Source organism: Mycteria americana, chromosome 3, assembly GCF_035582795.1.
Source record: "Mycteria americana isolate JAX WOST 10 ecotype Jacksonville Zoo and Gardens chromosome 3, USCA_MyAme_1.0, whole genome shotgun sequence".
In the NCBI taxonomy this organism is placed as follows: Eukaryota; Metazoa; Chordata; class Aves; order Ciconiiformes; family Ciconiidae; genus Mycteria; species Mycteria americana.
In genome coordinates this window covers 90,468,069-90,487,949 of record NC_134367.1, presented here as the reverse complement: position 1 = coordinate 90,487,949, position 19,881 = coordinate 90,468,069, and the positions used below count along the sequence as shown (strand labels likewise).

Sequence of the window (19,881 nt, the reverse complement as noted above, 5' to 3'; positions counted from 1 at the left end):
TCTGGCTGCACCCTTTCCTCTAACTGGTAAAATGGAAGAAAAGATAACTTGGGCACCAATACTTTTTGCTTGCACTCCCAGGGCTCTGTAGTCTTCCTTGATTCTGCCCAGCTTCTGGCTTGCGGTGTCATTCGTGCCCACATGAAAGAGTTTGTTGCATTTCCATTTTGCAGTCCAGCTTCAAAAACCAAAGGTGGGAAACAAAATAGAAGATTATGAGAGGAAGCCTTCACAATCAAATTCCATATAAACCTTAATGCTGCATTTCTCTTAGAAGTGAGAAAGAGTGGTGAGGGAGCAGAGGAGATGCCACCATGCACAGTGGCGGGGGGGAAGGCCTTGTCTCACTGACCTACAAAGCTAATCCTGAAGATACTGGTGTAAAAGACAGTGTTGCATTTGCCCCACACTCTGCTGCCCATAGTAGCTGAGGCACCACCAATTTAAAGAGGTATTTCCGTTTCAAATACCACCTAAAGTTACATTTAGTTATTTTCTTCTCTTGCAACTTTGTTTCCAATCAAAATCATAATCTTTTACTCTGTTAGTATATTAAAAAAAACAATTGCTGTTTTAATTTCTGAAGTGTACTCAGGTGAATCTGACAGACATTAAGTAGGCTGCTCTTTCAGACACAGCCGGATCCCCAAACCCCTTTGGTTGCAGATGACACATTTGGTGTGCCTGTACTTGGTTTTCTACAAATTGACATCTTTCTAAAAAGATCAGGGAAAGCAGGCTTTCATGGCAAAAGAATGGGAAACCAGGAACATTTGAAAGCAACATCCCTGCATAAATTTTTTACACTTCTTTTGGCCAGTTCCTCTCGTTCCAAAACTAAGTTGGAAGGAGAAAGAAAAATACTCTCCCTCTCCCCATGCTCTGCAGAATGTGGCTCACGTAGTCCCTTTTTAAGCCCACCTGTACTGCCTGGTTGGTCAGGTGGGTGCAGCGTTTACCTGGACATGCTGGTCATTTTTTCATGTAGGTGTGCCTACTTGTGATCAGTAAGAAAAGCAGCTCAGGCCTCCAAAGAAATGCAGGTGGATGCAGGCCCAAAAAGAGTAAGTCATTTATAAATCAATTTGCTTGTAATTTTTAGAGATATTTTGTATTGGTTCATAAGGAGTTATGTTTTTTGAAACACGAAGTGGATAAACAGAGAGATTAGATTACGTTTGAAGTATATCTATATATTTCTAAGTGGTACTCTCCTTGCTAATAGTGAATATAATCAGACCATAAAATAACTACCAGATTCAATCCAGAGATTAATTTTTTCCCCATAGAAATAGTTATTTTACCTTTTTGTCTTAGAAAATCACCATCATTAAGTGTCAATAACTGAAGATGTTTTCATTATTGGCTTCATGAAACCTCTATCATTAATCTCCCAATACACAACATGCAGGTATTTGACAAGTAACAGATCCTATTCTCTGTTTTGCTTCATCTTGATGCTTTGCAATAGACCCTAACCAGATTCCTTTTGGCCTTCACCAGCTACACAGTAACACATTTGCGTCTTCTCTCCTGCTGTTTGGACTTACCAGTAACTCTAGATCTGGTAGCAATATCCCTAACAGAGGCTGGCCATTCGCTCTGCCTCTTTCATGCGTTCCTTGCTGCCCAATCAATGAGTTCAACTTTTTGCGATTCATCCCAGTAAGTTTCAATAATGCTAATATCTAATTTCTTCTCTTCAGTGAAAATACTAGATTCATTGCTATTTTAACCCAGGTTCCTCAAATTAATGTATGAATAGTCAACAAAAATATTTCTTTGTATGCTTTGCCACAGAAGTGTAAAATGTTCACGTACCCAGTGCTGGTATGGGGTTTGCTTCCTTGCAGTCTCCTCTAGCATTATTAAATACCTTCCTAATTACACTCTCAGAATACTAGCTGATTCCCTTCCTAACTATTAGCACAAATACTCCTATCTGTACCTTCCTTTCCCATTGGAAAGTGCGCTAACATTAGAGAAACCTATAGTTTTTGCCCAGTCCAAAGTGTACCCACATAATTTTTCCTTTTATCTCTTGGACTGGAAGAATTTCTGCAGAGGTAACTTAAGACTTTTCTCTTTCTTCACTTCTTTTCAAGACAACATGTCTGTTAACAGTGTATTTCTATCTGATGCCAATTCATTTGTGCTATTTTGTCATTACCAGGCAGCTTTACAATCCTTTATGGTTTTGTATTTATACTCCAGGTTTTCTTCCCAGATAGGCATTATTGTGTGCCATGCTCCTGCTCTCCATCCCCCACCATATCCACCGCTCCTACTGTGCCACCTAGGGCCGTAATTCCCTAATCTGGTTGTTCAAGAAGGTTTTGTATGCTTGTGTGCTGCACAGTATTACAATTTATGATTCCAGACAACATTTGTTGTCTTGCAGTCAGTCCACTGGCCTGAGCTCCATACATGGAATGTCTACTCTGTCCTCCAGAAGTAAAGGGAAGCACAGTACATGCAGAGCAGGTCACAGAAGTTTTTTCTCTTTGTTCCATCTCTGCTACCTGGAGCAGGGCCATAGCTAAAGGAGTATTCATGTTTGCTCTGAAACTTCTCTGTCACTCCTATTTGCCTGTCACTGATAAATACATAAAGGCTTGGTGGGTGCTCAGTCCCAGCTGCTCTGCAGAGAACTGTTCAAATTGCCGTCCCAGGGCAGAGACCTGAAGTCCCAGCCATGAGGCTGTCACCAAGGCACAAGTAGGTCCCTCTGATCTCACCTATGTGAGGTTTGGGCCCAGTAGGGAAGTTACAACGCTTGATATCCTGGGAGTTTAAGGCTTTATTGGAAGATACATTCTGAGCATCGAACTCCACTGAGCTTTGGTAAGACTGATGAGGATGTAAAGATCTGGATTTGCATTACTAGATTCCTGCTGTTGATATTGGAAAAGCAGGGTTATAAAGGGCTATACTAAGACAGAGAGAAAAAAGATCAAATTATATACAGGAGCTTCAGTAAATGTTTTTACTTAAAAATAATAGTGCTTTTACCAAACAAGGAAATGACTTGTTTTAATCATGGGATGTCTTTAGTATTCCCTTATTTGGGCTGCTCTTTCAAGTAGGAAATAAAAAGCAAGGTAAAAGTGTTACGGTTCATTCCATATATGCAGTGGGAAATTTGTTATGGACCTTGTTCTTTCAAGGTCCACAAGTCTGTTTTTTTGATTTCTTATTGTAAGAGAGGCAGCCACTGTGGCGGGAGATAACACTTTTTTATTGAGCCAATAAATACAGCTTGACAAAAGAACAAATTTTCACAAGCCCCTTTGTGTACTCAAAAGCTTATACGATTAGGTCATTTCTAAGTTTTGAGGAGCTCAGTTAAGAATAAAAATGTATGGAATAACCTCCATCCCAGACACTGCACCTATTTCCCTTGGTGTAAGTTATATTCTTGGCATCTTCTTCAAAATTAAAGTAATTTTGGTCAAGAAGAATTATAATAAAGAAATACTTTCAAACTATAAATCAAGAGACTATTCTTAAGTTACACACCTTGAAGTGTCCTTCTCCCTCTAGATGTTGATTTAAATGTGGCAGGTGAATTGATCAGTAGGGTGATCCTTACTGAGTTTGGTCAAATAATTAAATCCATGTACATCTGCACCCATTTGAACATAAGTGCTATGTTAATCTTTGCTGACCACTCAGCTGACATTGTAATTATTTTTGGAACATCTCATAGGTACAACAATAGCAATGAAATTATTTCATTTAAAAAAATTAATACTAAAACTGGGTTAAAATATTCAGTGCAGGAAGATGGGAAAAGTCAACTGATAAGAAGAAAAATGTATATATTTTTCTATAGATCCAAATTCACTTTAAGACCTAGCTAAATTCTATCTAGCTGTAAACTTTAGAAACATCAATTTCTACTGTATTACTACCTAAGGATGGGGAGGAAGTTTCACCATTCCTAGAAAGGCGCATCAAAATGTGATCTGCAATAATAATGAAAAAAGGTCACATTTGAAGGAAGTTAGTTTTGACCTCCTCCTTCCTAATTATTCTTTATAAACATGTAATAGAGTAGCAACACCCACAGTCAACTTTTGCCATATATAAGATACCGTTTTGCTTATAACTGTGCTGGAGTTCACCAACTTTATCCAACACTTTCCATGCTGGGAGACTGCCTCCCAGAAATGTCTTTGGAAAATGTCACTGTGTCAAGGTTGTCTGCAAAGAGATGTGTTGTCTACTAGAGAAAGAAGGTTTGCCTATCAGAGATATTAAGGAACAGATCATTTCCCAGGCAGGACTATGCTGGAGCAGATCCTGGGGCAGAGTGATGACTTGCAGCACTTTGATGTACTGGTAAAGATGGGCTGGGCGGCTTTCCTAGAAAGCCAAATCCCCTTGAGTGAGGCCTTCGTATCATCATTTGGTATAGGGCAGGAAGGCTAAAGAGAGCCCTGAATAAGCTAGCTAGGCTACTCAAAGCAGTCTAATCACATTAGCGTAGTCTCCTGCTGGAGGTGCACATCAAAAAACCTCTGAACACTGTTGTCCTAAGCAAACCTTCCAGTGACGCCTGTCACACGTCTGGGGCAGGACAATGCATGGGCATCTATAAAACTTTTGATGCTCCTGTGAACAAGGAAGGAGGGGGAAAAAACCATTGTATTTACATTATGCTATTGAGTTCTTTTTGTTTGGTTGGTTCTCTTTAGAACCTTTTTAAAAAAAAGAATCAGTAAAGCGTTCATGTTTTTAAACTTGGCCTGGGCTAAGGTTACTAAAGTGTAGATGTGTCTCTGCCTGTGCCCAGGAAAAGCAATTTAAACTTGGCGGAGCTGTTTCTGAGAAATGTGTTTGTATCTGTTCAAACATAAAGTTTGTCAGCTAACATCTTTAGAGTCTGCCTGTGCAGAGCAGTTCCTCTGGTTCATCTGAGGCTATAAGCAGGACCAAAGTGTGTAAGCCTGCAATCCAGCCAAGTATTGTCCAGGCCGGCACTGTAGGGGCAGAGCAGGACTTTTCATGCATTGCTGGCTGGTAGGGTACTCAACAGGGAAGAAGTGGTCTCCTATCTGGAGTCCTGGCAGCATGGATTAGGAAAATACAAGTTGTCTTCACAGAATCACAGAATCATATAGGTTGGAAAAGACCTTTAAGATCATCGAGTCCAACCATAAACCTAACACTACCAAGACCACCACTATACCATGTCCCTAAGCACCTCATCCAAAAGTCTTTTAAACACCTCCAGGGATGGTGACTCAACCACTGCCCTGGGCAGCCTGTTCCAATGCTTGATAACCCTTTCAGGGAAGTAAAATTTCCTAATATCCAGTCTAAACCTCCCCTGGCGCAACTTGAGGCCATAACTTGAGGTCTTGAATGCAGAGAAATAAAAATCACTGGGAGGCTTACAGTCAGGGCTAGAAGGTGGGAAGAGATAAAAAGGTCGGGTAGCACAGAGTAGCACAGGAAGGGACAAGTAGGAGAATTGTTGAAAACAGCTACGGCAGAAGGTGGGGCAGGAGTGAGAAGAAGTGGAAGGAAAAAGGAGATGAAGTGAGAGGGCAGTATCAGGGTAAATCCAAGGATCAAGGGATACTTTAATGCTGACACTTTCTGTGTGTTGAGTGTTTCACTTAGCAACTTTCAGTGTTAGGAAATGTTTTGACACATTTTGGGAGGGAGCAAAGATGACTGTGACTCAGAGTCAGCCCATGATAGCAGTTTTCCTTAGAAAAAAAAGAAGATATTAAGTCCTTTGATCAGTTTAATGTGAGCACAAATTCAGGACTTGACCTGGCCATTTAAAATTCTAGTCCTTTCTATGTGTAGGTACTGCCACAGATGCCATGAGGTCACACAGGTTCAGAAGAAATTTGGATTACTACCTTTCCAAATGTAAGACATTACAGCCAATGTTCTTCAAAATGCGAGCCTAAGGATTTAGAAATTATAATTTTCAGCTTTAACATTTTTTACTGTTTTGGAAAAAAATGTATGCAGTGTTTCTGGCCATTTCAGTTATGAAGAAGACTTTCCCAACACACAACAGGTCTAAACTGCTGCAGAGGTTTATTGCTGCATCTTTCAGTTTCTTAGAGCATTTCTTTGCATAGTAACAAATAAGGAAGAAGATGACCCGGTGCTGCACTTCTGAACTCTGTGGACTGTGGTGAAACAGCCAAAAATCCTTCTACCTTTACCCTGCTGCATGGTGAAAGAAGCACTCCCGGCAGAGGCAGGACTTAGAACTGTTTTTGACAGGAGCATCTATAAAACAGAGCTAGAGGGAAACTGCTTTAGTTTACAACCTCAGTTTTCTCACAGACTTTTCTTTTTTTCACAGCAACACATAGCTTACAATCTCAAACTACTTCATGTAGCAGAATAAACAACCCAGATGCGTCAAGTCTCACGTGCTGAGGGTGAGACTCCTGCAGCTGGCTGTCACCTCATGCACCTGTGTCCTTAGGTGTGTATCTCAGTCTCCTGTAGCCCCAAAGAATCGCTCCTGCTCTGTGACACCCTCTGCCAGACACGGCTGCTTGGGCCAAGCAGCGAAGCAGCTGGGAGCCTGCTCACTGTGCATGGGAGCAGTGAGCATGCTGCTTCTGACTCTGAACGCATGCTCACAGGTCCCCGAGGGCGGACATGCTCCCCAGCTAGAGACTGGCACCAGAAACCCTCCACCACCAGGTACCTGGCCTGTTCCTCCCTCACCCAAAACAATTGCATGGGCACTTGGGAGAGAGGAAACCCAGGAAATCTGCACCTCCCCCAATGTCCACAGGTGCCCAAAGTTGCTCTGGAACAAACAGCCAGCTTCTATTGCAGCAACTGTTGTAGATCAATGCTGTTATATGTCCCAATTATGTAAAGAGTTTGTAGTTTATTGAAACGTGACACTATGGAGGCAGTGCAACGGAGCATGGAATTTAATAGTATAGGAAGCGTGATGCATTTTCATGTACAGGTCAGTATAAACCATATTAATCCTGTGTCATTGCTGAGTCCTTTCCAGCTACAGCATCCAGAAAAGCTGCTGCAGAGGGAACAAAGACCTGTTAGGAAGCCCAAGGGGAGCAATCCTGTTGCTAAAGATACACAGCCATAACTGCAAAGGGAGAGGGACAAAGGTGAGAGAACTACAATGAGAGAGAAGCAGAGTGCAGTGGTAGGGCAGCGAGAGGGACAACTCCTAATTGGAAAAAAGGCATATGAAGAGCCATAAGGGAGGTGAGAATCTGAAGAAGGAAGGACAAAGCAAGGACAAAGTCAGGATGGCTGGAAGAGCAAAATGGAGACAGAGCAGGAGTTTAGGCATAAAAGAGGAAAGGAACGAATTACTAGAGTGGACAAAGCCAGTTAAGAGTATTTTAAAGACTACTAGCAATGTGTCTTGCAACTCTAGTTGCAACTCTAGAGTCTAGTGTATGTTGGTCAGATACAATCTGACCAAGATTTAGCTTTGGAGAGGAATAGGTTACCAAATGTCTGGCTTTGGTCATTTCTCAGCCCCATGTGGACGACTTATGGAAAATAATTACACTTTCTCTAAGTACAGTTGTAAGAGCACAGATTTGTGCATCCTTGGATTTTGTACCATTTTTAATGTAGATGCGCCCTTTTGTTCTGCTCACACTCTCAGCCTCTGTGAACTCTTTGAACCCTCTGCTCCAGTGGAGCAGTGAGCTTTTTGAAGTGCATAGCGTAGTGTCTTGATAAGTTACTCTGGCACACATTTTATGCTTTTGGCAGACACCCACAGTTTAGCAATAGCAACAAAGTGATCTGTCTTCATAAATATCAAGTGGTTATTTCTGGAGAAGAAAAGAATGAGATACTTTGCTGAAATACATGCTTTGGCTGGCTAGGCCTTTGACACGCCATTGCTTAGATAAAACAAGAAACATTCTCATAATCTTTAAGTAGTGCGGCCCTTTAGATGCTATCAAGTAGTAGAGTTAAGCATGAAGCACCGTGAGATCTGCACATTTGTCATCACCACAATCCATCTAGTCGTGTTGACCCTTGTCTTGTCCTCTAATCCTCATACAAGCATAAATCTGCACCAAGTTTAGTTAGGGTTTCAACTGAGATAGCTGGCCTGGCTTTGAGTTCAGTCTGCAGCCTGAGCAAAAGGTTTTGCTCGTGCTAGTTTTTTGGTTCAGCTAATTCCTGATCTCGTCCCTGCACCCTGGCTTCTTGTCAGAGCCTCTCTCTCACCAAGATAGCTCCAAGTTCCCATTCCCGGACAGTTCCTGGCCACATATAGTCTTCAAATTTTCTTCTCAGCGTTTTCACCTGTACAGATGAAATTAGCACAGGGAGAGCTCCATGAACACCAGTGGTCTGTAACGACCAAGCCTGCAACAGCCCAGAATTCCAATTGCTGGGTAAAATACATAGAATAAGGAAAGATGATCAGTGTAAAGACTGTGTACGCCATTCCTGATGGACATTTGTCTGGCCTGTCCTTAACAATTGCCATTGGTGAAGAGTCCTCCAACCCTTCAGCTAGTATGTTCCAGTGCTTCTCTGTCCTTCCCTAATGTCTAAGCTGCATTTTCTATACAGCTGTTTAGGCCTGTTACTTCTTATTGTGTTCCCAGTAGACAAGGAGACTGTTTTACTCCTTTCTTCTTTGGAGCAACTTTTTATACAGTTGTGCATTGTTAAAATGTCTTCCACTGGTTTTCTCTTCATTAGCTTAAACAACCCCGAGTCCTTCAGTCTTTCTACATGTCACATTTTCTAGACCATAGTATTTTTTCTCTGGGCTGCTTCCACTCTGTCCATGTCTTTCATGAAGTGCAGAGTTCAGCTGGACACAGTACAATTTAAGTTCCTGTTAACACCATGCAAAGGGGAAAGATTACTTCAGGTGTCTCCAACAGCACTTCCGTTCCCTCATTACATGTTAACACTTGCCTTTTTCACTACAGCCTGACATCATTAGCTCATGCTCAGTTTGCTATCTACCAGCACTCCCTCTACTATCCAGCCTGTTCTCCAGCTTGTCTTTTACATTTGGTCAGTCTTACTCAAGTGTAGTATTTTGCCATTGTCTTTATTGAATCAAAGCTACTGTTTTAAAACTATGAAACCAATATTTCAAGATTATTGTAAACTCTAGTCCTCACTCATGGTGTGCTCAGCATCTCCCAGAGTTGTGCCAGCCACAAACATTAGGAATATTATTTTTTTTCCCCAGAGGCATATCATTCATGAAAAAACCCTTGAGTAGTACCAGAAAGTCTTTTGCAGAACCTCTCTCAAAATATCCTTCTAGTTTGATAGTGAACAATTGTTAACTATCCCTTGATATAATTCATCGATCAATTTTGCAGCCACTTAAAATAACATCCTCTAAACCAGGAAACCCCAAGTTACTTATAAGATTGACATGTGAGACAGTGTAAAAAATCTTACTAAGGTCAAGACATGGGACATCTGCTGCTGCTACCATCCCTCTCCTATAATATATCCAATTTATGTCAATTCCTTCACTCAACAAACGTATTTTAAGAAAATAGGATTACCTAAATTAAATATAGACATGAGTGCTGCCTCCTGCTGTTGTAGGTATATAGCACTCCCAGTCAAGGAGGCTGTTACAAGTATTAGTGTTTGGCTTTTTAGACAAAAGGTCCATCATGCCATACATCCTGGACTCCAGGATCATGGCTGTGTAGTGTCTGAGGACAAACTGTGGCTCTGTATGGGATGGTACTGATTTCAACAGGGATCTGTACAGGGGACGTATTTCCTTTGCTCTATAAGCTTCACTTTACCTTCTTTGGCTATGAAAGAGCAAAATATTTTAAAAACAAATCCCCATCTTTCCAATGAATTTGCCCAGTTTGGCAGGTGATGGCAAGAAAGATATTAACAGCTGGTTCTAGGCTCTTGCTTCAGTTGCCTTTGGTTATGGGCATTCAATCAATTTTTCCCAATGTTTAGTTCAGCTCTCATTCAGATCTCCTTTCCACATTACAAACAAAAAGGAAGAAATAAGTGGTTAGCTTATAGCAAATATAAATAAATTAACATTTTGGAATTAAGGGTATTTAAAACCTATTTGGTGTTTGTACACCAAAATGGAAACATTTGAGAAACAAATATACCAATATAAATGTATACTGAGTGTAACTTGCTGATGGATTGTGACTTGCTGATCCAGCTTGTTAATGCACCAAACCCAACAATTCTGTTCTTGATTTCCCTTTAGAAAATGCATAATAATTGAAGTATAGGTTTTTTTCCTATACGTGCTAAAGGAAGTAGAAAAGATCAATACTTTTCATGATACAATGCCTTTTCTACCAGTGACAAGGAAGAATTCTCCTTTGTTCCTTCTAACTGGATGTTGGTAATCACTGGGAGATACCAGATTTTTCCAGTGACGGTTTCTGAAATAATGGAAGAATAACAAGAGGAGCAAGGAAGTAATTTATAAACAAACTTGCAAAACACTTTTGAAACCTGCCTGCTGTTGTAGTGAATTTAGAAGAGCAAAAATTTTTTCCTTGGAGTCAAGCCTACACAGTTCTTCTTTACTAATTAAAACCAAATACCCATTCTTAGGTCCTGTTCCTTTCCTTTTCTTTCCTTTTTTCAACCACTTGTATTTTATTAAGTCTAGAACATCTAATAATTCCTGTATGCAATGTGAAGAGTACTCAGTTTCATCTCTAAACTGTATTTGTCCTTCTTTCTTTGCTAACTGTAGAGCATGCCTAAAATTCGTAACAATCAATGAGGCACTACTGAGTAGTGCTAAGATGCTAAGAATGACTGACTTCAGGTGTTTATAGTGTTGGGACTGAGCATTATGTTGCTCAGATTCCTTGAATTTATCTGAGGTCAAATGTGTAATGTTTTTTTTCAGCAATGATTGACAGTAATATAGAAGCAGCATTATATTTTTAGCCATTTGCATCAGATACACCTGCTTTTGCAAATATTTCTATATTTTTTCCTATAATCCCACTTTATTCAGATGCAGTTGTAAGCAACTGAGCTTTTCTGACCCAGCACCAAGGATTCAACTTGAAGTCTGTATTTAACTATGTGGCCAGAAGTCAAGCGCAGTTGCTGATTCCCTTTGACTGTCAGTCTTTGATGGAGTTGGCTTCTGCAGGTGCTGCCATCCACAGTGTCAGCCTTCCTGGGATAGCGAGTATCACTCTGGAGCATCGCTCGTAAATGCTGGTGTTAAGCAATTGCTTATCTATTCTAGGGACTTCATAATTTTTAACTTGTTCAGTTTGTGTGTAATGTTGTTAGATGAGTCGTGAGACATTTTGAAACCCTGAAGTTATCATACTGGATCAGAGCAGAGGTCCTTCACAGCCAGTACTCTGTCTTGGCAGAAGCCAATATTGGATCATTCAAACAGAAAGTGCAGTAAATGGTTGTCTGTTGCCCAGGACAGCTGCTACCTTCTGCCTCTCTTAAATGGAATATGATTTATCCCCTGAAATATGAAAATGAATATGCATTCCAAACCTTTAGACTTTTCTTCTCTTTATTAAAGGACCTGCCTGTGTCTGTAACCTGTGGTTATCCCCCTTCTTCTCCCAGTCCTACTGAGCTCTTCACTTCAATGTTGTTTCTAGATTATATTTAACAGACATTTCTTTTCATTGCATTCAAACATACTTCCTTTCAGTATCATGAAAACTCTTGGTCACAGCTATTCAGCTCTCCCAAATAAATTCTTTTCTGATATTGTATTTTATTTTTTATCTCTAATATGTCTGTTCTTATTCATCTCCAGTCCAAATTCAGCAGCCCCAATGGTTCAATATGGCAGTCTGTTCCACACCTCTTCTTATTTTGCCACTGAATCCTTCTGCATTTCTGTTGTCTTTGCCTTAAATCAGTGCTGCCCAGACTTTCTGCTCTCCATTGCCCTTCTTCTCAAGAACTCCTCAAACCCAAGCATGGTGCCATCTGTCTCAGGGTTTCCTCAGTCCTTCTCCCATCCAGATGTGTGCCTGTGTCTCTTGCCCAGGCAAGATGAGTCTGCTCCTGCCAGAAGTCTACATCCAACCCTGAACCTGCTACTAAGAGACCTCAAAGAAAGAGTGTCTCTACAAACAGGCTTCAGGTTGGATGAATTTCCTAAGTGGGCCACAAACAGCACAAGGGTTGTAGATTGAGCAATTTTTTTTAGACAGAATACTCGGAAATGAACCTGACATGACAGGTTTACTATTGTTTTGTACATCTGAATTGTAAGCTTTTCAGTAATATGTATATCTTTCTTGTTCCTTAAATTATAGTCATCAAAAGTTTGTCCAAAGATCTTTGGAGAAACATGGAAGTAGAATGTTTTGCATGTGGCTTGGAAAGGAGAGCTAATTGCAACTTTGTGTTAGTTAATAACTAGATCTGTAAATCTGTGTGATTAAAATAAAAAGGGAGTTCTCTTGCTCCCATCACAGTCACTGCACAATGATTTAAGGTACATTTACAAAACACCTCATGAGCACTGGAAACACCTCGAGTTTCCAGACTGGAAAACATGAGCTGCTACTGTCTGACCTACTGCATCTGGGCCCTGGAGAGGAGAAGACACAGCAGCAGCATAAACCTCTCCAATTAACAAGCTGTTGGAGGAGGACTGAGAGCCCAGTCTTAGTGGATTATGGTAACATTTGTGAAAACATTTCCACCTTCTGTGGAAAGAAGAACAAACCTATAGTTTCCCCCTCGGTTGGGTGAGGGTCTCAGGAGTTTTCAAGGAGCTGGACTAATACCTTTAAGATGAAACTTGATGCAATATCAAATGATTTTCTCTTCAAAACCTGTTCTGGAAAATAACTGATGGAGAAGAAGATGAATAATTTATTATTCACTCATTTAAAAAGAAGCTGTTGGCAATAGTTTAGTCAGATGCAGTGCCTTTGGCCAATAAAGATAATAAAGGATTAGTCATCCATACTGCACTGAGAGAAAAAGGTCAAAATTGTTATTGGTCTAAATCCAAAAGGCCAATTTTTGTTCTGTTATTCTAAAATAGTGGCCTTCAGTCCCCCTTTGATTTTCACACTGCAAAATAATTCCAGCAGAGATGCAAACTCTTCCATGGAATATTTAAACCTATTCAATGTCCCCGCTTTATCTCCGTTGCGTTTTCAAAACCCATCAGGTATAGTTTGTGCATCCTCAAGTAGCTATGTAGTACAAGCCGACAAGTGCTGTATTTAAACAAAGACTTAGGGCATTGTTCAGACGCAGAGAACCGAATCTGGCCGCTGGATTTACAGACCCAAGGAGATTTCCTTGGAGAAGTTGCTCGGCAACAAAGATTCTTGGATGAAATCCTGACTTGGATTTTCAAAACTGCTATGAGGTGGGATTTCAGCGATGCCAGGATTTCACTCCCTCAACAAAAAAAAAGCTGATGCCTCCTGGCTCCCCTGTGATTGCACTTATACTTTGCAGGCAGGTTCTTTCTGTCTTGCATCCACCACATCCATGGTAGATAGGTCTATGGCTGATTTTTGCCCTCCTGTTACTGCAGGGTAAGTCACCTTTCAAGGGCCTATAACCTTTATCCTGCGAGAGCAGCATCAGGAAGCACCATGGCAACAATCAGCTTTGCTGGGAGCTGAGAAATGCCAGCTCATGCTAGAAACTTCCGTTTGCATCAGCTGTAAAAATTAAGAGACTCTCAAACGTAACTGGTTTTGACGAAGGATAAAGCAGTGCAAGTCCCACTCCAATCTGCTGCATAAATTCCCGCCCCCTAAACTCACTTTGTGCAGTTTGATATCATTCTCTCTTCCATACAATTTGCTTTCTCCGAGTTTCCATTTGCAACTTTCTCACTTTTTCTCATAGCTGTTCAGGTCTAATTTGTCGATATTAATTCAACAGGCAGGTCGGATTGCTAAAGCTGGCCTCACCTACTCGTAACTCCAGCATCCCATTCCCGAAGGGCAAAACCAATAATTATTGGTAACTTTACTCCAAAGAGCATTCCTCTCCATACTGTAATAAACATGACAAATGTGATACCACTGCCTGAAAAATATTTTCCATACCTCTTAGGTTTCACTATATTTAGAAATATTTAGCACTTCTGCATCACAACTGTTTTAATTGCTGGAAATCTGTCTTAGCTTGCTTTGGAAAGCAGTGAAGACATTAACATGTTGTTGCTTGTACTCTGCTTACTCACTTTCAGACATGCTCAGTATGATTTCATCTAGATTTATAATGTTATGACATTTTATGCCTTAGCTTGGTTAAGTTGATATTGGCAACTCGGGATGTGGATTACTTATCAACAATGCTTATATACTGGTACGATGAGCACCACCCAAAGCCCAAGAGGGCAAAAGAAAGAAATTAAGAGTGTAGATTTTACCACATACAGAAGTTAATTGGCCAGGTAAGAAAACACCTAACAAATATGAATATAATGTCTCCATTTCACTCTCCCAAGGATGATATGGATTGTCCAAAGTGTCAAAAGGGATACACCCACCTGAACCAAAGATATAGGAAAATTAAAATGATACAAGCACAAATTATTTGCTCCTACAGATGTTAATGCTAGTGTTAGCACAGCTTTTGTCTAAGGAAGCCCTAGGTGCTGGAGCTGCATGGAAATCTTGGTGTTTAGCATATTAAACTTGGGGTTTTAGCTCTTCTTATTTTAAAGAAAACTTTGGAAGCATGGAGGAGAGGCAGGGACTGGCGGCAAAGCAGCTCCCCCAAGCAGCCAACAACATTGCTCTGCCTCTGCGTTGAAGTGTCCAAGCAGAGCAGGACAGAGCTGCTGTGTGTTGGAGATGAGCGGAGGTCTCTGAGTGGAGTGGGAGAGGCTGGGAAAGGGGATTACAGCTTAGGCTATATACTGCAGGGGATGAGAGAGCCAGGGGGGTCTCGACACTGCCTTCAACTCCATCTGCCACCATGGGCTAAAGCCCTCCGAGATCAGTCCTCGTAGTGGGATCAGGAATGCGTTCTCCATAAGAAAGCTCCTCCACGGTGCTTGTGGCATAGTAATGCTCCTTTGGGGAATCAATATTGCAATTGGTACTGCCCCTCACTACTTTGGTCTGAACATCAGTGTGCCCATGTGCCTCCACAGCATCCTTTGCTTGGCCCTCTGCAGCATTACAGCAAGGTCTTAAAACAAAAAAGCTGTTTGTAGGCACAAGTTCCTCATTTTACCAACAAGGGAGAAGGAAGGCAGAAAGACATTCCCAAGGCAGCAGTGAATCTGGATGAGATTTCTAGCTTCCCACCTTGAGTGCAGTCCTGAAGGACCAGAAAAACGTGGGTATTTACAGTATTTCTTGTTCCCATTAGTTGTTGATCTTATTTTGTTGCAGTTGTTTTCCATTTTTTTATCTCTATTGACCTTTTTTATATTTTTTGTTTTGTTAACCTTTTTGTTTTCCTACAGCAGAGAAATTGAAAATACAATGTTATCATGAGTTAACGTGCTGACACTGTTTTCTTATCTACCTTAGGACATTTATTTACCCCTTCTTCACTAGAGGCAGACCTTTCCCGCTGCAATTGCTTTTCTTTGGCACGTTATTCTGTATCTATAATGGCTTCCTCCAGGGGTACTACCTGATTTACTGCGCTGAATATCCAAATGATTGGTGCACCGACATCAGATTTACATCAGGTAATTACAGCTGCAGGATTCCCAAGATCTAATCTCCAAGCAATTTGTAAGCATTTTGAATTATGTCCTAATCTTCACTGAACGTGTGAGTCAAATCAGTTGTGATGGAAATCAGCATAAAACCTGCCTGCTGGCCCAGATAAAACAAATACATGTGCAGCGACTTTTTATTTTTTTCCGCTAGGCAGCCACCTTTGATGGCGTACGATGTTACGTGTTAGTCTCAAATCACCAGCCTTGTTTTCCTGACACCGCCCCAGAGCCTCCTGCTGCTGCGGGCTGTGGAGGTGCAGTCTCAGGCCTCCGCTGCGTGGGGATGTGCCCCTGCTCAGCCAGAAGCGTCCACCCAGCAGCGCCCGTGTGCAAGCGCAAACTGTGGCGTTCTCTTCCCTGCCAGGGCGCTTTGCGCTTGATGCAGCTATTCCGACCGAGAGAGAAAAGAAGGGCAAAACCCCAGCATAAATGAGGCTTTAGAGACAAAGGGCTCTTTTTTCTCCTGTAAGGCACGTGGGAAGATTAGAGATCGTGCATAGTCTGGTTGTATGTTAATATGGTGCCTTTATATTCCGTAACTTAACAGCCTAGCTGAATTTCACCCTGTAAAATCCCTGAGAGAACAGCTGAGCAAGAGCAGCTAGGTGGCATTACACATTTGGTGCTGCACAGAGGATGTTTTTTAAATACACGCATAGAAATTAAGATTAACATGGAGATCTGAGGAAACATTTTGGATATAAGTACAAAATAACCAAGGTACTTTCTGTACCCTGTTTCAGACTGTGGATGCAAGTTCAGTCTTTTCAGGCAGCACCACATATTAAAAATAACGGACATTGTTTAGTAAGAGCTCCCATACCCAAGAAAGAAAACACCACATCACATAATTTGCATGATAAATAAAATACATATTTAATGAAAAAAAAAAAAGGAAATCGGCCTTAGCAGTACTTGAAATATTGAATAAGAAAAGGCCAGTATATTCTTGCTCTACAGACTCTTACCAACTTTCTGTTGCTACTGGAAGTGTTGAGGTTTTATCAGCACTCAGTCTTTTTTCTACACTTCCTAGCACACACCACCTCTATTTCTTTCCTTGCTTCCCAGTCACTGTCAGAGGTGGTTTTCTCAGTGTGTAATGTGGCATGAAATGTAGGGCATGTCACCTGCAGAGTTTCTCAATCAAATGCCTCTAGTTTTTCAGCTAAATGGAGTATGGTCAATGAATCATTCTGGCCAGAGGCTGTCAGCAGCCTTCAGCAAGCAACTGCTCCACGTGCATGCCTGTAGCTCTGTCCAAGCAGCCTCGCTGGCAGTGCACCGAGCTGCGCTGAGACGTAGGTTCCCTTACCGGCTCCGGTGACGTGCTGGATAAGTTTGTGTTCTCTGTGCTCCTCTTTCCCCAGCTGTAAAATGGGAGCAATGGTGCTTGCCTACAGCTCAGCGGTTACTCTGCAGTAACGCCCACAGCCGTGGCTGGCTGCCAGCAGCGTCAGCTGGGTACTTTGTGCCCCCTCTTGACGTTCGATAAATGGTGACTATGGCCAGCTGGGAAGTTCAGCTTTTTCTCACACCAGCTGAAAGTGCTCTGGTCTCACCAACAAAACAGCGTGCTCAGGATGGCCATCCTTCTGTCCAGAGTTGCCCTCCACACTGAAGCTATCCAGTGCAGGTGATCCCAGAGGACTGTGATCCCACAACTGACACAGGGTTATTTGTCACCAGTCCCCTGTGCTTCCCCTGTTCGGTAGCCTTCTCAGTAGCAGCGCATCTTTCGACTTGAAAAAGAATCCACCCACCTCACGCTAGGCCTCCTATCTGCCTGCTCCAAAGATAAACCTCGCATATGTGCTTGAGTAGGGATAACTAGGCAAAGCTGTCTTTCTAATCCATTTCTTCTTTGTTTCTTAGGCCTCCTCTTATTTCTGCTGGGAATGGGAATCAACATTCACAGCGATCTCCTGCTGCGCCAGCTGAGGAAACCTGGGGAAGTAATTTACAAGATTCCTCAAGGTATATTCTTATCCCCCACCTCCTTGGAGAAAGTAGGGCAGCAGGATAGATAATGTTTTCTGACTGAATTCACAGCAAAGTGACAATAATAGCAGAGATGCCAGTGTCGCACAGGCACTCGGTTCAGGTGCCCCTCTGAGCCGCAGGGACTAGTGTGAGCTGGCTGCAGACAGTCCACGAGAAGCAACAGGAGTATCTAGAAAACACGGGCTGTGAGGAGAGGTTTTAGGAAACGGGCTGGGTAATTTAGAGAAGATTGAAGTGGGAGATAGGAAGAGGATTTTAGCCTTGTAAAAGGCAGCTGCAAAGAAGGAAATATTCTTCTCCATGCCCAGGAAGAAGAAGTAGTGGACTTCTTACACTGCAAAAGGGAGATTCACAGTGTAAACTTTAGGGGAAAAAATAACACCAAGGAGGCAAGGTGCAGAATTTCCTTTCCACCTCCTTCAAGGTAGGGCTTGGTGAGGAAGAGTGGCCATGGGCCAGAGCGGTGAACCAGGAAATGTCTAGCTCTGTAGAGCAATATGGATGGGGATCCAGGAGTTTCCTGGGTTTGGTGTTGACTCCTACTGTTGGCTTGTTATGGATGGTGATATCTCTCCCCCAGAGTTTCTCGCCTCCAATACTTACCTGCCTCTTGTAGATGTTGTGATTAGCTAAGATGCAAAACTGAGATCCAGATTTTGCATTCCTCAAACGTAGTGGAGTTGCAAAATATTTTTTAGGGCCTGAAGAGAATTGACTAATGTTAATAATTTTAATTTAAGTCTAATATTGGGCTTGCTTAAGTCCTTTTCCAAATGAAAATAAATGATTGTGAAAGTGCTGGAAGCCTCTGGGTTAGAATCACCTTTGATTCTTGTACAAGAGTCTTGTACAAAATCCTCCTTTGGCATGGCTCCACTGGCTTCAGGGCAGTGGGTTTAGGTTGCTGTTATGGGCTCTGAATAAGAAAGGTAGTGTATTCTGCTGCTGACTTTATAGGAAAGAACTTTCCATGGGCATGAAGTGACTGTAAAAATTACTTATTTTGTCTGTCGATGCAGGGGGACTGTTCACCTACGTTTCTGGAGCCAACTACTTTGGAGAAATTGTGGAATGGTTTGGTTTTGCCATAGCAACCTGGTCCCTACCAGCCTTCGCCTTTGCCTTTTTTACTCTTTGCTGCATCGGGCCACGTGCTTATCACCATCACAGGTATCAAACTGTTTCTTGCTGTATGCTGCTGCTTGCTCTTGGAGTGGTTTGCAAAATGCCAGGGAAGGGCAGAGGAGCAGGGCCAGGATTCAAGATCAAATTGAAATTTAATACTATGTACAAGAAGTGTATCGGCTTACTTGCGACTGGGTGAAAGTAAGGCAGTCGGCTGGAGCCCCTGTTGAGTCAAGTGGGCCTGACAGTCATTTAATCCAACATGAGTTACACCACTGCTTCCGCCGTGTTAAAGCCTCTTTTTCCCGAGCCTTGTAAATGTGACCCTTTCCTAAGGGTTCTCTTGCAACCTCTGCAGTCCTTTGGGGTAGATATGGTCCCCTGCTCTGAATTCCCAAAGTTTCTACTTTAGGTCTGTTAGAACCTTAACAGTATTATCAGCTTTCACTTAATTAAACAAACTGGTCTAAATAGTTTCGGAACACTCTTTTGCAGAGTAACACACAGAGGTTACAAAGCAAGGCCGTTTGGAGGAGTTTTAAGGTTCCTTAGCTGAGCTGTATTGAAACTGTGCAGTTTCCTTGTATGTATGCAGGTTCACTCTCTTGCTTGTTTTCTTTCAGGTACTATCTCAAGACATTTACGGACTATCCAAAATCAAGGAAAGCCTTGATTCCTTTTGTTTTTTAATGATTGAATTATGGACTCTGTGTTCTGTTTTTATAGGGCTTTTTTCAATTCCTAGTTTTAATGTTAGGTCTGCCTATAATTAATTGTAAAAATTATAACCTGGGGTTGTAACAGACAAGAAGGTAATTTGGAACTGAAGTTCTTGTTTTTAATTACAGGGGAAATTGCAGATAGTTGTGGGCAAAGGGACTCCCCAAACAACATGTTTGCTTGTCAGTGGAGTTCTACCTATGGTAAATGGATATATAACTGCACTGACATCAGAGAAAAAGCATTGGCTAAAAACTGATGCAGAGAAGTAGAAAGTAAGCCCATGACTTCAGAGAAAGTCTTCAGCAGCCACTCCAATTTATAGCACTTCTGCAGCTGCTTCTTCC

The 19,881-nt window shown here is 41.8% G+C and overlaps 1 protein-coding gene across 1 annotated transcript in view; it reads left to right on the top strand.

Moving 5' to 3' along the window:
- Positions 1 to 19,504, top strand: part of SRD5A2 (steroid 5 alpha-reductase 2) — a 28,568-nt gene extending 9,064 nt beyond the window's left edge. Inside the window, exons 2-5 of the mRNA XM_075497399.1 lie at positions 15,489 to 15,652; positions 17,561 to 17,662; positions 18,709 to 18,859; positions 19,438 to 19,504. Of these exons, the coding sequence (XP_075353514.1) occupies positions 15,489 to 15,652; positions 17,561 to 17,662; positions 18,709 to 18,859; positions 19,438 to 19,504 (484 nt within the window). The remainder of the gene's footprint in view (positions 1 to 15,488; positions 15,653 to 17,560; positions 17,663 to 18,708; positions 18,860 to 19,437) is intronic.
- The last annotated feature ends 377 nt before the right edge of the window (positions 19,505 to 19,881 follow it).